We start from the raw sequence: 22,260 nt of genomic DNA, 5'->3' as shown, positions 1-22,260 counted from the left end.
TGTCTCGTATTGTATTTTTGTTTATCCGAACAACACAACTTTGTTTTAACGACTTATTCTATGAAACCAATGGTTATTTTATTTTGAAGACTAATTCATATGTCTCCCATTGCTCCGTTGGGAACATGTATGATCTTTAGGACAACATCAAGTTACATGACTCAACCAGCATCCATCATTGATAGAGTAACATATGGATTACCATCAAGTTTGTAGTTACAAGATTATTATTACTAAGGCTTTGGAATGATTGTTTAGAGTCTTTAGACAATGTTTAAGATAAGTTATTGGTTCTCTCTTTAGTCATTATCTTCATTATTTTTGCAATAAGTCAATTAATATGGATTGAGTTTGTTTAACTAATGGTGAAAAAAAATCTCTTACTCCATGGAATTTAATCGTTTCATTTAATCAAAGAAAGATATTGTGTACATTCGATGATAGGGGACGGGTGTTAATGATGCGAGACTCATATTCCACGAATCCAATCACAATGGGTGAAGAGATTTTCTCTCCACCCTATTAATATTACTTTTAAGTAGTTTGGAGAATTTTGACTTCCTCAATTCCTTCCATTACACCATCATATTGATAATCTAAGAGTATATCTCAATCACATAGCTAGACATAGGAGGGTAAATGGTCTTTTCAAAAGAAGAAAAGAGAGGATGACACATGCTGGGCACACTACCATTTACCATTTATTACATATAAAAACGTTCAGACTGATGCAGACATGAAAAGACTATGATGCCCTCCCCCTATGTGCATTGAAGCTACTCCCATATACCTTCCTATTGACCCACGCATCTGACGCAAGATACGCCAAGAAGCCATTCAAACCTCATATAACCCTTGGCTACCAAACATAGCCTTAGGTTTGGGCTTGTCCTGAGAAATCATAGGAAAAGTCAGCCAAAGTCTAGGGCCCTTAGGCCTCAGCCCGGCACCGTGACGGTGACGGTGCCGCGTTAATACAAATAAGAAAAAGACCCTTTTGGCTTTCTTTGACTCATTAATGGTTGTGTGGTGTTTGCTTCACGGTGAGATTATTAAATCCACAACAAATACTCACTCCGCACCATTAAATGATCCAGATGGTCAATCGTACGGTTATTGTGTCGAAACGCCTACCAAAGATGGGCCCATGAAGTGTAAGAATATTATTTTGTCCTTAAAGAGTTCAAAGTATTAACATGGGACTTTAAATCCCTTCACCCCAAAATGGTGTCACCGACATTCTGAGTTCTTATTCTGATCGGATATGGGTTCTGGGCTGGAGTTGGTCTAGACTGGACTGGGACCAAAATTGTTGAGCCCCACACGCCATTAAATCATGAATACTTGAATGGGAAGTATTCCTAATTCAATAAATCTTGACCTCGATCAAGATTGCCAGTTTGCCGCCCCATGTGATCTGTTTTTCGCATTAAAGAGCTTAAGAATCCAAACCCACCATTAAGTCCACTCACCCATAATTAAATTGAGGGGGTGGCGAGTAAGACCGTTTGGCAAAATGATGACCTTCTCCCTCATGAAAGAACCCCTCTTCCTTAAAGTAAAGGGGTATGAACATTATGGTTGCACTGTCCCTGCACTAGCACAAAGCCTGATTAGGGATGCACATGGTATCAATAGGTGTGGATATTTTATATTTCATATGGGCGAAGGTTTTCTTTTTCAACCCTCCTATTTTTCAGTGTGAGAATGTAAGGGTCACACGATCAAGTAATGTTCTTTTTCTCTTAATTATAAAATACAAAATACCAGCCTCTAATTGATGTGCTTATCCCTTCATTGGTTCCATGCTAATGTAAAGACCACACGACGAAATAGAGTTTTCTATCCATTTGTGCAGCCATTATATCAATGCATAGAGCAATGAGATGTATGAAAGAATCTTCAAAAAATATATATATATATATATTCTATTATTAATTAATAAAGTAACACGAATGACATTTGTCCGACAAAACCCCAAAACGGGCAAAAAAGAGAAAAAAAGTAATGATTTTTTGTGGGGCCCACCTATAGTTACTTGCATATTTAATACCACGCTCATCAGAGTTATAACAGCCAACGACTTTAACTTGGGGTAATGATTTGGTCAGGTTGTTTAACTTTTAATTGGTCCAGCTGTCTCAGTTGCTCTGTATAATATACGGTCGAGCCAGTCTGAAATCTGAACCGTCCTCCGGACCGTACAATATTAACACACGTACGGCCTATCTGAAATTCTGAATTTTTGGCCAAAGAAAAAAGAGATATTCTGAATCCGGTAAAGGAAAGCGGCTCTTTTTCTTTCTAATTATTTTCTGAAACACTATTGACCACGTGTCACAATGCCACCTAATTTATAACGGTCCTCTCTCCAGTACTTTCCAATTATTATCTGAAACATTGCACCACGTGTCACAGTCTCACCAACTTACAACGTTCATCAGTCTCTCCAGTCCAAATATAACAATCCAAGCCGAAAAATGTAGTAGTGTTCATCAATGTTTACCAAAAAAAAAGTGTAGTAATGTTCATCAATTCACAAAAGTCAAAACATTGGCTTGGTCCATGTTATTACGTATGTAATGGGATTGATTTTTCTACCTGGTTGTGTATATAGTACATTGGCACCTCTTTGTATATATCTCTCTTTCCATAATAGGGGTATATACGTCATTTTATAGGGGAAGTATGGTTTAAGAACTTGGAATCCGAAATGGGATCAATTATGGCCAAATTGATCGACTCGTATTGGCTGCAATTAGATTGATTTACCTTTTGTTTTCTATAAAAATCAAATGAAAAGAACAAGACCTTTAGGGGAGCACCTCAACTTCCAAGGTCCTATTCTCTCTCCACCAATTCCAAAGTGTTGTTAAAATCTTTTATTGTATAGGAGATGGAGATTATTTCTACTGTAGGGACCACTATAGCAGAATCCCCAAAACTGGTATCAATCAACGTTGATACAGATTAGATCCATCAGATTCTTCAATCCATCGGAAGGAGAAAAGAGATAGACACAACGAGATGTTATTATACACAATGCATCCTAACAACGTCCTTTTCCCCAAAAGTTAAATGGGGAAAGAATTATGTCCAGGAGCTTAGCCAACACTAGTGTTCTTATGAATCTATTTCTTCCTTTTCCTTATGAAAGATTCTCCCCTTTGTCAGAGAGAGAGAAGAGAGAGAGAGAGAGAGAGAGAGAGAGAGAGAGAGAGAGAGAGAGAGATTATATATGAAACAAAATCACATAGGCATCACTCCCCTTCCTTGGGAAATAAGAGTAGCATGAGAGATATTCCTTTTTCTAAGTCCTCACCCTTTTCATTGAAGCAATTCAAATTTTGACATAGCTGAGACATCTTGAAAGTCCTTTTTGTATTCACAAGAATTGAATTATACAAGCAAAGGATGTAAGTGTTATTGATTGTATGTGTGTATGTGTGTCACGAATACAGTTCAAGATATCGGTATCGTATTAGTCATATCATGTACTAACGACAAAATGATGATAAAAAGTGATTTTTTTTTATATAATGGTAAATTATCTGATACAATCCATATCAACCGATCTATATCAATATCAATATCATCCAAGATTGGTATTGATCCCAATATTATGATTTAAATCCATAGTCACGAAGTGGGTAAGGAACAATAATAATCCTTTTGGCCAGGGGTGTTGGGGGGGGGGGTCCCTGAGGTTGTGTTTCTAGCTCCAATAATACATGGACCACAACTGCCATATTATAAAAATAAAACATTAGTCATATATTATAAATATTGTATAAAGAAATTGAAGAGTCGAAAAAACAAGTCTAAGAATCTTATATATGATAGGTTTTTACGGTTGAGATGGATCACCAAATTTGATACGTAACTTTCTCTAAAAGTACCCACTATAACAATAATATGTATCTTTTATAATCTTCCTGCCCAAGATTTTGAGCATCTTTCCATACCATGAGCAAGTACTCTCTTTTTAAAGACCTAATATTTTATTATTATTATTATATAGATTCTACAAGAGATTTACATTTCCCCCAATTATAATTTTTTTTTTCTCCTTCGTCTTGTATTATTTTCTTCTTGGGCTTTCGCCCATTCTTTTCTTTTGCTTCCTTTGAGACAAAGCTTTCACTTTGCAGAACAAAAGAAATAGGTGATGTGCTAAACACTTTCCTCTACCAATGTTCAACTATTCTAGGTAGCTAGAGAGAGATATTAAACTTTACCCATAATTGTATTAAAAAATACCCATAATTCTATAGGCTAAAATGGGTATTTTGTCCTATTTGTTTTATAAATATAATTTAATGCATCAAGGATTTATGACTATTGTCCCTATAGTCTCTCCATTCTGATTTTGGGCACAAGTACTTGTATCGAGGTAAGAGATACATATTTTATAGATCATCTTTTTTTTGGTAGAACATATTTTATAGATCACCATAAATGTCATTAATGTTATTTCTATTTTTTATTTCTCTAGGATTATGATCTCTTTAGTCAACTTATCATTGTGGGTTTGCAATAAAAAAAAAGAGCAATATATGAGCAAGCAGTATAGGGGTACGCATCAATATGATGCAACAAAATTGTATTACATATAGGAGGACAGTGTGATAATTTTATATGAAGAGGTGGGAGATAGACACAGAGGTGATAATGTGCCACAGGGGTTCAGAAAACCTTTTCTCAAAAAATAAAAATATATAAAAAAATAATCTTCAATTAGACATATACGAATAGAAAAAAGAAAATAGAATCTCAAAGGCAAAGGTGAAAAATACACTCTCTAGGATTTCATTTCCGTAATGGCTACTAGGGTCTAAATAATTGGAATCCCAAATTGCTATTAGTTTCGTGCTATGTTTGTTGCTTTTGAAGAGACTTTTCTTTTATTTTATAATTTTCAAGATATACCACACTCGAGAATTGAGACTATTCATAAGTGATCTTTTTGGTTCAAGTCCCATTTATCAAATTTGATAACTCATCTCAAATATATAATTTATTACTATTTATTTATTTATTTTTATTAAAGCAAGTGCATATCTTACTGTTACCATGTAAGATACTCCTTTCACTTTTATTCGAAGGTAGTCTACATGTTTTCAAATAGCAAGAAACAAACATTTTCAAATAATTTATAATTCTATTTATATTTATTGAGCAACTTCAATTCAGCTTAATTAGTGACTTGAGCAAAATTATAAAATAAACAATATACCCATAAATTCTGAGCAAATCAAATTATCCAATCACAAACACAATTGTTCAAGCAACAAAAATCAATGTCCTGTGAAAGTTGAAAAATTGAGGTGTGTCATTCTTTTTCCCCTTTCTCCTTTCCCTTTCTCCTTTTGGAGACAATCAAACGCAACTTATTTTTTAGAGAATAATTTATTGTATTTCTTAAAGTTAAACTTAAGAGAACAAATAGTGGGCATTTTTTTATGGGAAGTTTATTGTAGTCGATCTACACGTGAAGTTTTTATGAACTGCATGGCAATATACAATGCCTACATGACAATATGCAATGCCACGTAGAAAATGATAATTTACAAATTCAACCGTTGAATAAAAAAGGTATAGTCAAGATCAATCACATATCAAGTTGCACTGTAAATCTCAATCACTCACCCTCATTTATTAGCATATTTTCTTTGTATTTTTAACTATTTTTTTACTTTTCAAAATATAATGAACCTTTAAAACTTTATATTGTCACATGTACAACTCTAATTAAGTTTACATTTGATAAGCAACCAAGATATACAGTATGATACCATAAGACCTATTTATACAAAATAAAAAATATATTATCTAATTTACCATGTAGTAAATATTAGGTCTGACCACTTAACATCCTATAGTCAAATACATCACTTTAGCGACTTCGCTATTCTTCAAAATGGCGAAACATAGGGGTGTGATGTTTTGATTGGACTCCTATAATAGTTGATGTTATTACTAACTTACGTCTATCCTCTATTGTAAATGTCCAAAGCACCCTTTCTTAGTCCAATCAAAGGGAATGAAAAGATTCTCTCCACCATAGGTGAAAATTAAGATTACTAATCTGTGCTGACTGCTTAATTTAGGGCCCTTCTCAGACTCCCCTCAGTTTTGATGGATAAATTTCTTAATTTCTAATGTGAAATTTAAGAAACATTGGATTAGGTTAAAATGGGATCTGGGCATCCATCATTTCATGATGTGTCTATCTGATGGGATTTGATCGGTGATTATTAAATAGAGTATGGAATTCTCTCTCCATGTGCTATCTTAATAAAAATTTGTCTGCCCCTAAAGTCCAAGCTTTCAGATCTCTTAGATCATAGTGCTCTCACCAAGAAAGAATTATTCCAACTCAGAACCCTAATCAATCTTTGAGACATATAATATTATCATTTAATTGTATTCTTCCCATGAAACCTTAAAGTAAGTGAAAATTAAAAGTATTAATTAAGAAAGGAATATGCATTTGGGCTTTGAGGGTTGAAGCTGGAAGGAAGTGGACTTAGGAGGGCACTGGGATTCCACCAAATGGTCCAAATCACTTTTTTAATAATTAATAATCTTGTGAAATATAGAATTTAACAAATTCAGATAATGAAATTGTATTATTTATCATGAAGATTTTAAAATAAAGTTGCATTTGTAAAAAAAAAAATTATTTATATATATATATATATATATATATTTTTTGTTAGATACAATTTTAGGAAAAATGATATAAGAAATGTAAGAACAAAGAAAATAGGAAGAAAAGCAGAAGTAGTACTCTTATCATAATCACAAATAAAAGACAAAATATAAAAGATTAAATATGACATTTGGAGAATTTTAGAATTAATTATGCTTATGCTTACTTTTATTTACTTTTATATTATTTAAGCTAAATTAGTTTAGTTATGTACATAGTTAGAAAATTCGGATTCGGGAATTATTTGGATGGAGAATTATTCAGAATAATTCGACTGGTTAATTTAAAGGTTTTGTCAAAAAAGCAGACAAAATAAAAATCAGATTTCGATTCGGATTCGAGAATTATTCAATTACAAAAATAAAAATCGGGCAAAAAATTCGGACTTTTTTTTTATAATTTATTGTATCTTTTTTATTTATCAATAAATTAACTTTATATGTACACTAGAAAGAGCAAATTACTATAGTTCAAGTATATAATACAATAAAAAACTAGGAAAAAACTGTCATTGAGTGATGGAAACAATAGTTACAGTAATCCAATTTCTAAAGAAATTGTCTTGTAGGACTACAAAAGTTCAAAATCACATCATTCAATCCATGACTCACTTAGTTCCATTATTCCATCATCCATGCTTAAAAGGAAAAACTAGTCTAAATAAAACAAAACATCCACAAAAGCATAACAAAAGTTATTACATCACCACAACATAAGTACTTAACTAAATTAGATAATACTATCTGAGGGTTGAGTCTCGCTCTCAGTAAAACTAGCACTTGCACCAAATAGCAAGTCTTCAGTGATGCTATCATCCACATCATCCAATAATCTCTCTAGCTCTTTGTCAACGTCCTCAATGCTCTAATCAAAATCATTGACACTAATACTGTCAAGATTAATGGGCAACATGTTTTTTTGTTCAAGTTCACCTCTCTTTTCCATCATCAACGAATTCATTTTGACATAAACTAAATCATCTAACATCACTACTGACAATCTATTTTCATTTTTGTTTGTGCTGCATCCCAGGCACTCCAATTTCTCTCACAAGACGAAGAACTACATGGTTGGCTCAATATTCGAATGACATACTTCTGTAAGATAGGAATAGCATCATCTTGCATATGCCACCAAACCCCTGTCATTGGTAAAAGAAAAAAAATATATATAAATATACAATTTTAAATGACAAGTAATTTTTACATAAGAAAGAATAAACTAAAATTTTTAAAAAGAAAGTAATTATTACACTTACTAGTATGATTAGTTTCTATCAGCGTCTTGGCACTGGGAGTAAAAATAGTGCTAAACTTCATGTGGTATACTGCAAATTGTCCATTATATTCTTTCCTCTCATCTTGTGGAATCAATATCTCACCAATGAAATCTATTGCTTCTTTCAATTGAGGAATCTTTTTGAATCTTTCACTCAAAAAAATAAGTAGGGATGAAAACAGCAGCTGCATAGTGAATGGTATGTAAAATGTTTTCATCCCTTCTCTCATCAAATATATCCAAATTTTGGTCATACCGATGGTCAACCTCATAAAGCTTTTCCAATACCTCTTTGGCTCTTTCCATGGCTTCATACAAATATCTTGATGTAGCCCTATCACCATCAACCAAATGAAAAACTCGAATGATTGGTTCCATAAATCTCAAAATCTCTTTTGAATCATTCCAAAACGACTCCCTTTGAATAATGTACACTACTCTATCTGCTTCAACAGATCTAGAATTTCTTAGACTCCTCTACTCAGCTGATGCAACTAGAAGTCTAAGCTTCTCTTCCATTTCAACAATTGACTGAAGCATTAAAAAGTTTGAAGCAAATCTAGTTTTGTAAGGATATTTTAGATCCTCGTTTGTGAAACTCCTCATTAATTATAAGACAATTATTGACTTGTACAAGTAGTCAATAATTCTTTTCGCCTCATCAAAAATTTCTTGAACCCAAAAAACCTTTTCATAGATGTCCTTCAACATTAGATTAATACCATGGGCTGCACATCGAGTCTTAAACAACCAACGATACTTTCTAATAAGCACATCAAGTGCACTGGAATAATTGGATGCATTGTCTGAAATTATCTGAACCACTGAATTTTGGCCAACACTTCGAATCTCTCTATCAAAAATATCAAATATATAAGGACCAGTCAATCTAGCATGATAAAACTCCTCTGACCTCAAAAAGAGAGCACCACCCAAGGAATATGCAATCACGTTAAGAGAAGACCGCTTCTTCAAGTCAGTCCATGAATCAGACATAATTGTGCAACCAGTTTGTTTCCAAGAAAATTTTACTTTTTCAGTATATTTTTCAAGGTCCTTTCTTGCTTCAGGGATTATTCTTCCACGAAGGGTTTCATAACTTAGAATAGAAACATTAGGACCATAACAGGCTGTGCACTTTCACAAACTTGATGAAAGCATCCGACTGAACAACATTGAAAGAAATATTATTTTTAATAAAGAAGTCACGCAAACATTTCTCCCAAGTTGATTTATCCATCTTAGGGATCATTTCCTCCATTGTAGACTGCCTTTGACTAGTTATAGTTAAATGAGAGGAACCAGCTATACTCTTACCACTGGTACAACTCTTACGCTTTTTATTACTTGATTCAAAATTAATAGCAAGAAGAGCTTCTGCTTGAACATCATCAAATATTTTCTCATAAGGGGTAACATCATGACCACTAACCTTAGCTAAATGATAATTGAGGCGAGTGACCCTTCCATAAACTTGTTTTTCACAAAATTTACATTTAAAGTGTGAACTATCAAGTGGCTCAACATGTTGCCAAAACTTATCTTTTTGTTTTCCCATTTTTCCTAGTTGTTGAAAATTGAAACATAAAAAAAATAATAATAATAAAAAATAAAAAATAAAAAAAAACATAAAAATCATTTCATATGAATAAACAAATAAATCATATTAATAATTACATTACATAAGCAAATAGCCTTTGGATAATCAAGTTTTCAAGTCCCACCAACATGCATAGCCTTTACAATAGCATTGGTCATTTACATCTTATGATCATTTTCTGAATCAAGTAAGAAGACCTTACTATAGTTTCATTAGCATGCTACATACATAAGACTATATAGAAAAGAAAAGCTTGACATTGTAAGCAATCAACTCTTAAAACTCTTATCAACCAATAGTTTTGTTGACATCCATTACAGATCCTTTGGTGTTAAATCTTATTAGTATAATATATTTCTTAAAATTCAAGTCACAATCTATCACTTTTAAACACTAATCAAACAACAATGATTAAACCCACTCCAGCAAAAATAGTTATCAGGGACAGATCATGGCAGAAGAATTCTCCATTCACTGAAATAAATCTAAAACTTTAACAAGGTACCCATATGTTAGAAGGGGGAGATTGCATTTAGAATATTCTGTTCCACTATTCTAATCTTGATTTGGTGGTTCTATACTATAAACATTTATAATTTGTCTGATTAATTAGTAATGTTTGAAACCTAGGCAGTGTTCAAAAAATGTAGATCTCATAAGACATTGTCAAATCACCACAATTTTCATTCTTCCCTTTAGTTACTGGGGTGCTTATATTTGTTGGGTTTCAAATACATTAACTTGTCCTCAGTAAAACGTTTCTACTGGGGTAGGCTTGCCATGGCATTATCAGTTTTTAGAGGTGTTACTTGTTTCATTAATTAGGCTTGTGAGGTGAGCCGTGAGCCTTCCCCATATATCTCCATTCCTTTACATAAAAGAAGTTGAAACACTGGCCACAAAACAAGTTGGATCTGAACTTTTGATCTGTGTTGATGACCTTTTCCAATTCTACTTTTACTCCAGAAGATGGTTTCCTTCATGGATTATTTGAACTTTCATTTTCATTATAGAAGGTTTTCTTGAGCAATCTAATCTTCTATTTCTTTCAGGGATAATCTAATTTTCAGATCTTGGGATGCAAATTAGGACGGTTTTAGAACACCCGTGAGTTCTCACAAATTTCATTTGATTAGAAAAAAAAAATCCAAATCTATGAAACAAAAAAAAAGAAAAAAAAAAAGGGATTTTGAGATGAGAGTTTGATTTCTGACCTTAATGCAGTAAACCTTATCTTGTGATTCTCGTCTCACAAGAATGAGATGAAAACAGGGATATGTAGAGCCGTAGAGGTTGATCATAGCCTAGATGATCCTGGAGATATGTAGAGCCGTAGAGCTTACAAAGATTCTTTTTCGTTAATAATAAACACTTGGAGTATTGCAACTATTTATAATAATTTCATGAATTAAAAAAATATAATTTATGAATTTTTTTATATAAAAATGTTTAATTAATTACTAAGAAGGGTAAGGACACAATCTTTTAGTTTTTTGTAAGATACTGGTGTATTACTAATTGTGATATATTTTTTTTTCTCAGCAAAATAAATATTAATAATTATATATAAAGTGAAAATATTACTTGTAGCCAATGATTTTTTTTGGGGGGGGGGGGTTCTACAAAGGTAAGTCTTGTCGCTGAGGTAATTAATGATAAGCTACTTTTAAGTTAGGGGGATTTTGAAAATTCATTTTTACCACTATTTTAAATAATTTTTTTGTAAATAAGAAAATGAACATTCAAAAGAAGATTACTTCTCACTTCACCATTTTGACAACAATAAAATGCACCCATATGTCTTACCCGAAAAAAGGAAGATGCATCCATATATAAATATCACTAGTTACTATTTTAATAACTACCATAAATTTATGTAAAAGTTCCTATAGTCAGTCCACATATGAAAATTTCCAAAGATTGATCATATAACTAGTCACATGGAAGGATAATTAGGCAGATCTAACTACTTAATAAGAAAGATAGTTTGGATGGGTTACATTTCAAAATTCAGTAAATTCAATCTGGGGAGAGGATTCTCTACGTGATAGCTAGCATGGTCCTTGCATCAGCATAAGGGCCAATCACAATAAACGTGAGAGCATCAACAATAGTGAGATTGTTTGTATTCACATAGGTAAGGTGGTCATTTTGCTTCCATTTGTGTTTGGGCACAGGCAACATACTATTAGGTAACATGTTTTTTTTAGACCAACTCTAATTGAATTCAAATCCGATAAATAATTAAAGACTTCGAGTACTATTAGATCTACTTGTACACTAAATTTGGAACCTAATGGCAAATATTATATCTATCACCTAAAATCCTATGATCGGATGGACCAACACTATATATTAGTGTTGATTGAATCTTTCTCCGCCCTTATGAAAAGACATATCTATCTCCACAGAGAGAGTGAGCACTGAGCTAGGTGAAGAACCTCTTCCCAAAATGTAACACCTAAAAAAAAATAATAATAAGAATAAAAATTTTATTAGTAGTTATTGCTTATTAATGACTATAAATAACTATTTTGGAAAGCTAATTTGTTTTTATAAGTTTATTTGATGTTAGGGTATATTTGTTTGTTACTAGAGGTATTCTCAAGACTACTGCAAAGCTATATGACTCCTCTATTCTTCTTCCACTTTTTTCTTTTTTTCTTTTTTTCTTTTTTTCTTTTTTTCTTTTTTTCTTTTTTTCTTTTTTTCTTTTTTTCTTTTTTTCTTTTCCAAAGTTCTGCTTTTAGCCTTCCACGCTTCTAACCCCCTCTTCGTCACGGAACTACACGCTCTCTCTCTCTCTCTGTGTTTTACTTTTCTTTTTTTAGTTTTGAAGATGATAAGAATGAAAAGCGAATTCTAAAAACAAACAAAACCAGTAGGAAGCATAGGGAAACTGGAGTAGCAAGCAAAACCAGAATAAATAACCAACAAGAATTAGCCTAACTACTACGAGGCTTCCTTCCTTCTTTCCTTCTTAACTGAAAAACTTGCTCTAATGTTTTTTTGTGTTCCCTCTGCTTCTGGGTTTTAGAGAAAAAAACAGAAAGAGAAAGAGGGAGGGAGACACAGAGAGAGATGCAGAAGCGTAGGCATAGAACCTTTGTCGTGCTGCGAATGGTCTTAATCTGTTCCATATGTGCAATAGCTTTAGTGGCTCTGCTCTCTGTACACGTTCTTCCTTCCTCCAATGTCCCGACGCTTCCCGAATCTTACAAGTTTCCAACGGTAACAACCCACACAAATTTTGATTTTTTTTTTATAGGAATTACTTTAATGGGTTCTCTGTATTTCCGCTCAAGTCTTGCTTCCTTGCAGGATTTTCAGTTCTCATTGTTCTTATCTGCTGCAGCTTTGGGTTGTTGTTAGGGTTTAGTTTCTTGGAGAATTACGGTTTTTTTTTTTATTTGGATTCTGCGAATTAGGAAATTTATCTCGTTATTATTCTTCTAATAATTCGTTTCTTTGTTCATAAAATTTTCAGTGTTTGTTATAATATCTATTCCTCAAATGTTTCTTGTGAAATTATTGTCCTCTCTACTTCAGGTATCCATGTTATTTTCTTTTTTTCTTTATTTGGTCATAAGGTATCCATTTTCATTTCCAATATGGGAATGATTTTTTTTTTTCTTTTGTATTTATAATATTAATAGTGGTAGTGTTTTAAACGGGTAGTTGTGCTGATCTATGGTCTTCTTATTTGCTGCAGCAACGTGAAATTGGACGCAAGAGGTGGGTCACTGAACTAAGGTGGATGCAAGAGTTCTCTCCGCCCCAATGGTCCAAAGCGCCACCTCCTTTGCATAAGGTTTTTGTGTTTTCTTTTCTGTTTACTTCGGGTTTCTTGAGTTAATTTATATTGGTATATATTATGTGGGTAGGATCCTGTTTATCTTCGTTTGCTTTTCCTTAAAATAAAAAATAAAAAATAAAAAACAAAAGAAATTTATAGTTTGTTTCATTATCTGTTTTATGCTTGCCAGTGCCACCAGATATGGAACTGTTTAATCCAATCTGATGTCCCGTCGATCACAGTGTCTTAGATCTAGATGTTCTTCTTGATACAAAGTAGTCATGCATCTTTCATGTTTTCACTCCTTTAGACTTGACAGTTGGATGGTGCAAGGGAAATTTTGGATTCTGAGAAGTTGTGGAAGCAACCACGTAATCGTGATTTTGTTCCCTGTGTTGAGCGTAGTTCATCCTATACATGTAAGACAAGTGCTGTTATGGACTAATTTAATTGTGAAGATATCCATTTCCTAAGATCCTTTTCTGCCTATATCATCAATGGGAGAATGCGTTTTCTTATTTGTTTACTTAAATGTTCCCCTGCCTTTCAGCTCCTCCAGAGACCCGGGGTTACCTGCTCGTTCACACTAATGGTGGTCTCAATCAGATGCGGGCTGGGGTCAGTAACCTTCCCCTCTATCTGGATCTATGTATGTATTTTATGTATCTACATATTCATCTGAGTATGCATCTATTTGCATATCATGCGTGATTCTCAATGACCAGTAGCCAGGATCTTTATCAGCCTGAGGTGCAATGTATACCATCTCCCACTTATTATGCTTTTTCTCCATCAGGGTGATTTTGGTAGGTAAAAATGGAGAAAATGTAAAGCGTCTCCACCAAATGAATAATTCGTAGTTAGTAAAGAACCTTAATGTTGTGGATGACTAGTAATGAGCTCTCTGTTTTGGGTTAAGATTTGTGTTCAAATCTTTCCGGTTGCCCTGTTCCTATTCTGGTATACTAGACCTCACAAGCTTCTGTTATGGATGGTGGTAGTAAATTTAATCACATAAGGTTGGTGGATCTTTTGTTACTTACTGATAACTATGCTTGAATTTTACGATATCTTGTTATTGTTCTCTAGGAATTGGTTATTTCTTAGGTTTTTTCTATTGCTTGTTTTTTTATATGGCCTAGATCAGGTAAGTGATGTAGTGGCTCACAGCATCTTTTTAATCCATTTCCTGTGCACTTGATGGTTAATCCTAAGCTAATACTATTCACTTCTTCTGCCACCTATTGCAGCTGACAATTTAGAGTGGCAATGGGTTGGTCTGCATTGACTGCTGATGGTAAGACCTTATTGGCCCAAAGTGGATAGTGATTGGCTATTTGCCAGTCCTACTTTAGAAGGTATCGTGGACTTGTGTTCAAGAAGGTTCATCATGTAGATCAAGAGAGGTTCCAACACAAGTATTCATGTCGAATCAAGCTCAAATCCTACTCTAATGGGTTAAATAGGTTCTTGGGGATGTCAATAGGTTAGTTTCATTGTTAGTTGTGAAGGACCTTGAAATTTTAAGGTTCATTTAATATCTTGAAAAGAGACTCAATGTAGTCCTTGGATATGTATAGAGTTCTAATGAGGGCCTATAACCCTCCTAACCTCTCCATTGAAAGAGATGTCTATAAGCATTTGAAATCAGAATTTGAATGAATATGAGTTTATACATTTCTTTTGTGAGAAACAGAGCTGCAGTCAGGTTCTGTTCCTACCTTCCTTGGTAAGTGAGATACTAGCCTAGGCTTGGGGAGAGACTCTTCAAGTCGTATCTTCTTATTTTTGTTATTAAAATTGCTCAATTCTGGTTGTGTTCTCACCTCCCTGCGATCTTGTCTATTGAGGATTCTAATTTTCTTGCAAAGCTTGAATCAGTCTCCTTTATTTAGGTATTAGAGCTATGGCTAAACCCAGTTCAAGGAACTTTGACCCAACAAATATTGTCAACAAGATCACTGACATGATCAGGCAGTTCTGTCATGCTTGAAGCCAAGTATGGTCACTTTGCTAAGTTCTGCCCCCAACTCCAAAAGAATTTATTGCGGCAGTCATCGATGCCAATCCAGCAGAGCTTTGTGATGGACTTTCTCCTGAGGAGGTTGGGGAACAACACGTTGATGATGAAGATGGTGGTGACCTATGGCACTTATGTCTTATCTTTGGTTCCATCAAGAGAGATTACTGAGGATGACAATGATGAGGAATCTAAGGCATCTGCTAGTACAATGGAAGCTGAAGCGGAGGGTGAAGAAGTTGACAATATCATGTTCTTCATTCCACCCGAATACTTTGAAGAGAAAGTTCCTGGGGTTGAAAACTTTCCCTAAAGTCAATACATCACCTGAGTTTTGTGTAAGACTGGTCAAAGCTACTACTCACATGTTGTTACCTCGTCATCACTACAAAAGTTGAGGTTGAGTTTTTTCTAGCAAGTGAGAGCTGTTGTAGATTAAGAGAGATTCTAGCACAAGTATTCACGCCAGAACAAGTTCAAATCATAGTCTAAGGGTTAAATAAGTAGCCCTAATGGGTTATATGGGCCATAGATTTAGTATTTTTATGTATTCTATTGTAATGAGCCTCTTTTGAAAGCTCGTATATGAGGGATAAGTGGTCTGTACAAATTTAACTAGTTAGTTGTATATACTATATAGTCCTCTAAAGCTGTGAAGTCTTGGGGATGTCAATAAGTTAGCTTCATTGTTAGTTGTGGAAGACTTTGTAAATGTAAGGTTCATTAAATATCTTGAAAGGAGTCCGATATAATACCTTGGAAATATGTAGGCAATTAAGTCTAGGAGGAAGTTCTAATGAGAGTCTAGAACCCTCCGAACCTCTGCATAAAAGTTCTGCCTGTAAACACTTGAAATCAGAATTTGAATGAAATTGAGTTTCTACAATTCTTCTGTGAGAAATAGAGCTGCAGGTAGATTTTGTTCCTGGTGAGAGGCTGGTTTGGTTGGTGAGATGCTGGCATAGGCTTGAGGTGAGGTTCTTCAAGTCATATCTTCTCAACTTTCTTACTTCTTCCTTTGTTATTAAAATTTCTCAATCATGGTTGTATTCTTACCTCCCTTTGATCTTGTCTGAGGATTCTAATTTTGTTGCAAGGAAGTAACCAGGATCCCATTAATTCATTTGCAAGTCTTTGGTGGTGAGTCAGAGCAGCCATTATTATCCACTTGGTTAGAAAAAAGAGTAACCCAAAGAGTTGAACTTTAGGACCAAAATAGAAGTAGGAAATATGGCTTGCGTTTTCGAGGGAGAGAAATAGGGTCTTAGGAGTTTTAAGGGAAAAATGACAAGAATAATTGGGTAAAAAAATGAATGGGAATTTAAAGAGAACCCGGATCCTTTCCTGGACCATGACCTCTTGCAACAATCTCACACCATTTATTGGGTGTGTGTCCCCACACCCTTTGGATGGTGTGAGATTGTTGCAGGAGGACATGGTCTGGGAGAGGATCTGGCATCGTAAGGGGGGGGGGAATGATAGGTTTCCATAGGAATTGCACCATGAGAAACGGTAGAAGGAATCCACCATTAAAATTTGGTACCTACTATGAAATATTTTGTTTCTTACTCCATTGTTCTTCTTTTCTACCACTTAGTTCCCATCAATTCCTTACCCTAAATCCAGTGGAATTAAGACTAAGTTGTAATTAGTCCAGCGCTCAACTCTTGTTGTTTGGGTGTTGAGGGGGAGGTGCTCAGATAGGTTGGGAAAGGTTGACCGATCTGTTCAGGAATTGCTACCTGTTGTACAGTGAGACAAGAGGACTGTTAAATATTAGGCCTTTTAGCACATAGAGACATATAAAACCTATACAGCACATGCAACTACTTAAAGCCCTCTTCTGGATTTGAAAGGAATTGTTATTGTGAATGCAGATTTGTGACATGGTAGCTGTGGCCCGTATCATAAATGCTATCCTAGTGATTCCAGAACTTGATAAGCGTTCATTTTGGCAAGATACTAGGTAAACTTATTTCTCATGTCCATATTTTTTATATCAATTTGAGGTGGAGATGTTTGATGCTTAAAAAATCTTCATTCCAATTGCAGCAACTTTTCTGATGTCTTTGATGAAGATCATTTTATAAGTGCTCTGGCCAGTGATATTAAAGTTATTAAGAAACTTCCAAAGGAACTGGGACCTACTACCAAAGCAGTGAAGCATTTTAGGAGCTGGTCTGGTTTAGATTACTACGAAGATGAGATTGCTAGGATGTGGGAAGAATATCAGGTATGTATCACTGGATGTTTCATGCAAGATCTATTCGCTCAATGCAATTGATAATTCAAAACATTGATCTGCATCTTGCATAGGTTATCCGAGCTGCCAAATCTGATTCTCGCCTGGCAAATAATAACTTGCCTCCAGACATTCAGAAGCTGCGTTGCCGTGCTTGTTATGAGGCTCTTCGTTTTGCCCCTCATATAGAGGCAATGGGAAAAGTGAATAACCAAAACTTGCTTGCTTTATTTCAATGTTGGCTATGAGTTGATGCAGCAATTACAATGACATGATCTAAGGGTTCCCCGTTGCGGTTTACTTGCAGTTATTGGTGGAGCGCATGAGGTCCTATGGACCTTACATTGCATTACATTTACGTTATGAGAAGGACATGCTAGCCTTCAGTGGATGCACACATGGACTGTCGCCTGCTGAAGCAGATGAACTAACTATAATCAGGTAAAATATGCTTGTCCCAACTTTCCATTGCTTCCATGGAGCATCTCTTGGACACGACATGCCTTCTATGGTTATTCTTATCTTTAACCTGGTCTTTTTCTTGTCTGTAGAGAGAACACTGTATATTGGAAGGAAAAGGAGATTAATTCCGAGGAACAGAGGGCGAAGGGATACTGTCCTTTAACTCCAAAGGAGGTTGGGATGTTCCTTTCTGCTCTTGGATACCCATCAAGCACACCAATTTACATTGCTGCAGGAGAAATATATGGTGGTGATTCTCAGATGACTGATCTTCAATCTCGCTTTCCACTATTAATGAGAAAGGTGTGGGTTGCCCATTCCTTGGATTGTTTAACGTTGCACTCTGTTGGTATTCCAATTTTGCCAGTATAATGGTTCGTTGGAAAGGGGTAGTGTTTTGGGTGAAAGATGCCCAACCTATGGTATAATGGAGGCATTATTTATAGTCCAACATTCATGTTGGAAGCAAAACAATTTTTAGAAACCAAAAGCAGATATGCGTATATGAATTGAATAAGCATCTAAGAAAGAACAAACCCAAAATCTGCACAGGCCGGTGTAGAGACAAATGTCTACACCGACGCTCTATTTCTTCTATGTAATTATGTAATACTCTTTTAGCCTATATATATATATATGTCATCCTTGTTTAACACATCTCGATTTTCATGGCTTATCTCAACCATATGAGCCGCCATGTATTGGAAATTTGATCTTTTATTTTCAGGGATTAACTGTTGGAAACCTAATTTGGCCATTTCAACCGTTGGATATATAGGGGGCTTATGTAAACTGTGTTGGTGTTATTAGCAGGGGAAGTACTGTACACATTTCCCCAGGGGTTTAGGGATGTATCCCCTGACTTTGGAGATCTTCTTATACCAGGGGCAGTTTTGTACTTTCAGGGAATTAGGTTTTCTCTAGATGTAGGAATTGTCAATTGAATAAATAGGAGGCGTAGTTATCTAATTGGCCTATTCATTTAACTCCCTTTCTCTCCCTCTTACGTCTCTCTCTTCTTTCTCTCTCGCAAACTTTCTTCTCTCTTTTGTTCCTCTTTCTCTTGCAGGTTTTAGAGTCTCTTGCTCTTTCTTAAAACTAGTCATCTATTGAATCTCATGGTTAAACTCAATCATGTGGCCAACCTTTCATGGGGTCTATTCTTTCAACCATCCAAATGTTGACTAAGATTTTTCAGTATGTCATGTTGTATAATGATGTTTGGTTGAAAATTCTGTTTGCATGGAGAGAGATGTCACAAATTTCAGAGTGCTAAGCGATCTGTGATGTGGCAGATAAATGAAGTCCAATGATGTCCATGTAGAGATTCCTCGTGTGCCATGTGAAGAAACTGCTCTTTACAATATACCCAAAAAATGAAGAAAAAATCACGCCAAACTGTTGATATACATTGTTGGGTATTTTTTCTAGTAGCTCGAGCTTTCGGGATAAGGTGTTGTAACCTGGTATTAGAGCCAAGAGGTCGGGTGTTCAATCACTGGTAGGTGTGTGGGAGTTTGTTGTTGTGCCAATCTATACTAGTTCCTTAGATATCCAACTAGGTGTGCAGTCCAGAGGAACTTATTCACAAAGAGGTTTCAGAGACTTTCCAATTTGAACTCCTTCCCACTGTTTTGGATATCACATTCCATTTAGTTTTATGTATCATTTTATTTAAATTTTTAATTTGATAAATACTTGTCCTAATCGTCATGCAATATTATATTTGTGCATCAGATATACCCATTACATTTTTTTTGGTGGGGGGGAGAGGGTTGCCTCCCGATTCTTGGTTGATCCCCTTTTTTGTATCTGCACTGCAACCATGGTTCAGTTCTGGGAATAAATTTCTTCTGAAAAATCATATTCTTCTTCGGGCCACTTTCTGTTGATCTGTCAATTATGTGGATGGAACATTAAAACTTATTGTTTCATGTCCTGTAAACATTTTTTTTTCAGGAAAAATTGGCATCTCCTGATGAGCTTGAACCTTTTATGAGTCACGCATCTCAAATGGCTGCTCTTGACTACATTGTTTCAGTCGAGAGTGACATTTTTATTCCTTCATACTCTGGTAATATGGCCCGGGCAGTTGAAGGTCACCGTCGTTTTTTGGGGCACCGGAAGACGATTTCTCCTGACAGGCAAGATGTTTTCTTTTATATCAAGAATTGAACAGCTTTTGTCTCATATGTTCCAATAAATCCAATTCCAAACCCCCCCCCAGAAAAAAAAATCCAAGTTTCTAATTATTCTAATTCTTTCTTTAATCTCATCTTCCTCTATCAGGAAGGCACTCGTTCATCTGTTTGATAAAGTGGAGCGGGGATCACTAAAAGAAGGCAAGGGCCTATCAGATAAAATAATTGAAATCCACAAAAGAAGGTATTCACATTTGATGGGATACTGCCATAGAATATGGTGTTTTGTTTCTCCATTCTTCTTGGTGATTAATAGTTGATGCATTAATTAATGAAATCATACATAGCTACATCAGCTAGCCATATAGCTTACACATATGCCTCTCAAAATTGGCTTACTCTCATCTCTCATCTTTGCATCTCTTTTGTTTGGACTTTTTTTTCCTATTTTGTTTTGTATGGATTCACGTAGAGGACCCCGTTAATAAGTCTGAGATTGTTGTTGTTTGTAATCTGTATTATTCCTTATGGTGCATCTTTTTTAAGTGTTCATCCAGTCCATGATTCCTGCTGAGCAGGTTCTTTGGTCAGTGGTTTATCTGATTGATGCTCATTGCTTCCAGTCTAATCATTGACCCTAGTATTCCTCAATGTGCCCAATTTTTCATAATAATTTCCAGAGGGTGCATTTCAATTTTAAATTTTTTTTTTTATGACATTATCTGAGAGAATTGTCTGGCCTGTTGAATGGTCACACTTCATTTTTATTTTTATTTTTGGTAGAACACACACTTTGCCTCTTATGTCTGGTATTATTTTTCATATAATTCGTTACTGGCATTATGTAATTCCACTTCCCCTAATATCTTGACAATTGAACAGGCAAGGGTCCCCACGTAAGAGGAAAGGCCCCATCTCAGGAACAAAGGGCAAAGAAAGGTTTCGATCAGAAGAAGCATTTTATGTGAATCCATTACCAGATTGTTTATGTCGAAAGGGACAACACAACACAAATACTTCATATATCAACCGGTAGATTAGGTACAGCAACTGAATTACTTCATGAAGTGCATATCAATTCTTTGTTCCAAAAAATCTCTTGGAGCTGGTTGTCCCATTTTAGAAGTGCTACTGCAGAATGTTTATATCCCGAGTCTAGGTAGCCGAGGGGGGAAATCCAAGTGTACATGAAGATGGAGCAAACTGAGGGAGCTGGTTTAGACACCTCAAACTATATTGTATTTATCTTTGTAAAACATGCATCTATTCAGTTGGAAAGGTTGGTCTAGTCTTGAAAAGGAGAAGGGGGAGGGGGGTGGGGATGATTTATTTGTTATACAGTTGCTGTTGGAAACTACAACTGCCTTTTCTTGTATCTATTCCATTGGTCGCTACGAAGAGCAATAAAAAGAAGGAGAAAAAGAACATTCCATGGATCTCATTGTCTTTCATTGTGTTCACTTGATATTTTGCATGCTTGGGGTTCTGAATCACTGTCCATATAGATTGCCGTGTGAATTTTGCACTAAATAGCCAAGTTTCCAGGTGTTCTCACTGGTAAGTAAATCAACAAAAAGACAGATATCAGCCTGATTTGGGGGTAAAGCGAATGGAGATGATGGTTAGAAAATTGCCTGGTAATCTGCCCCTAAAATCAAGTTTACTTCAGTGTTGGTGCAGGTGCTTTGACTTTACTACATTGCAATAATGGCAGCGCGTGCCCGATCGGAGGTGTAAAGATTTGAGAACCAGACTCAAAGAAGAAGAAAGAAGATAGAGACAAAGAGATTGGTGTAACTTGGGAGTCACAACCATGCAGTTGGTTCTTCCCCTTTCATTCAATATATAGACTACCTATTACATAGTCATAACCCAAATAGGAAAGTAGAATGCATAATCAAAATAGGAAACTAACTCTAAATAATCAAAATAGGAAACTAACTCTAACTTAGCTAACAACTATCCTAAACCCAATAGGACACTAACAAATATATATCTAATCTCAC

At 35.1% G+C, this 22,260-nt stretch overlaps 2 protein-coding genes across 3 annotated transcripts; one reads left to right on the top strand and one right to left on the bottom strand.

The window, feature by feature from the left end:
* Nucleotides 1-8,470: 8,470 nt before the first annotated feature.
* Nucleotides 8,471-9,551, bottom strand: LOC122057550. Its single transcript, XM_042619689.1, has 3 exons — nt 9,209-9,551; nt 8,681-9,123; nt 8,471-8,524 (listed from the first exon to the last, which is right to left on the bottom strand). Exons 1-3 carry the CDS (start codon nt 9,549-9,551, stop codon nt 8,471-8,473), a joined length of 840 nt encoding a protein of 279 aa, XP_042475623.1.
* A 2,820-nt stretch (nt 9,552-12,371) lies between these two features.
* LOC122072144 (O-fucosyltransferase 7-like) lies at nt 12,372-21,690 on the top strand. 2 transcript variants are annotated; one of them, XM_042636706.1, is made up of 12 exons: nt 12,372-12,824; nt 13,306-13,404; nt 13,709-13,808; nt 13,940-14,007; nt 17,287-17,375; nt 17,462-17,642; nt 17,726-17,854; nt 17,959-18,092; nt 18,203-18,416; nt 20,073-20,257; nt 20,403-20,498; nt 21,137-21,690. In XM_042636706.1, the coding sequence occupies exons 1-12, from the start codon at nt 12,675-12,677 to the stop codon at nt 21,288-21,290; spliced, it is 1,599 nt and encodes a 532-aa protein (XP_042492640.1). In that variant the 5' UTR covers nt 12,372-12,674; the 3' UTR covers nt 21,291-21,690. The 2 variants fall into 2 exon arrangements, with proteins under 2 accessions (XP_042492640.1, XP_042492641.1); XM_042636707.1 differs by lacking the exon at nt 12,372-12,824 and adding an exon at nt 12,903-13,142.
* The last annotated feature ends 570 nt before the right edge of the window (nt 21,691-22,260 follow it).

Source organism: Macadamia integrifolia, chromosome 2 (assembly GCF_013358625.1).
Source record: "Macadamia integrifolia cultivar HAES 741 chromosome 2, SCU_Mint_v3, whole genome shotgun sequence".
Classification (NCBI taxonomy): Eukaryota; Viridiplantae; Streptophyta; class Magnoliopsida; order Proteales; family Proteaceae; genus Macadamia; species Macadamia integrifolia.
The sequence above is the reverse complement of the archived record's forward strand: the minus strand, read 5'-3'. Positions and strand labels throughout refer to the sequence as shown.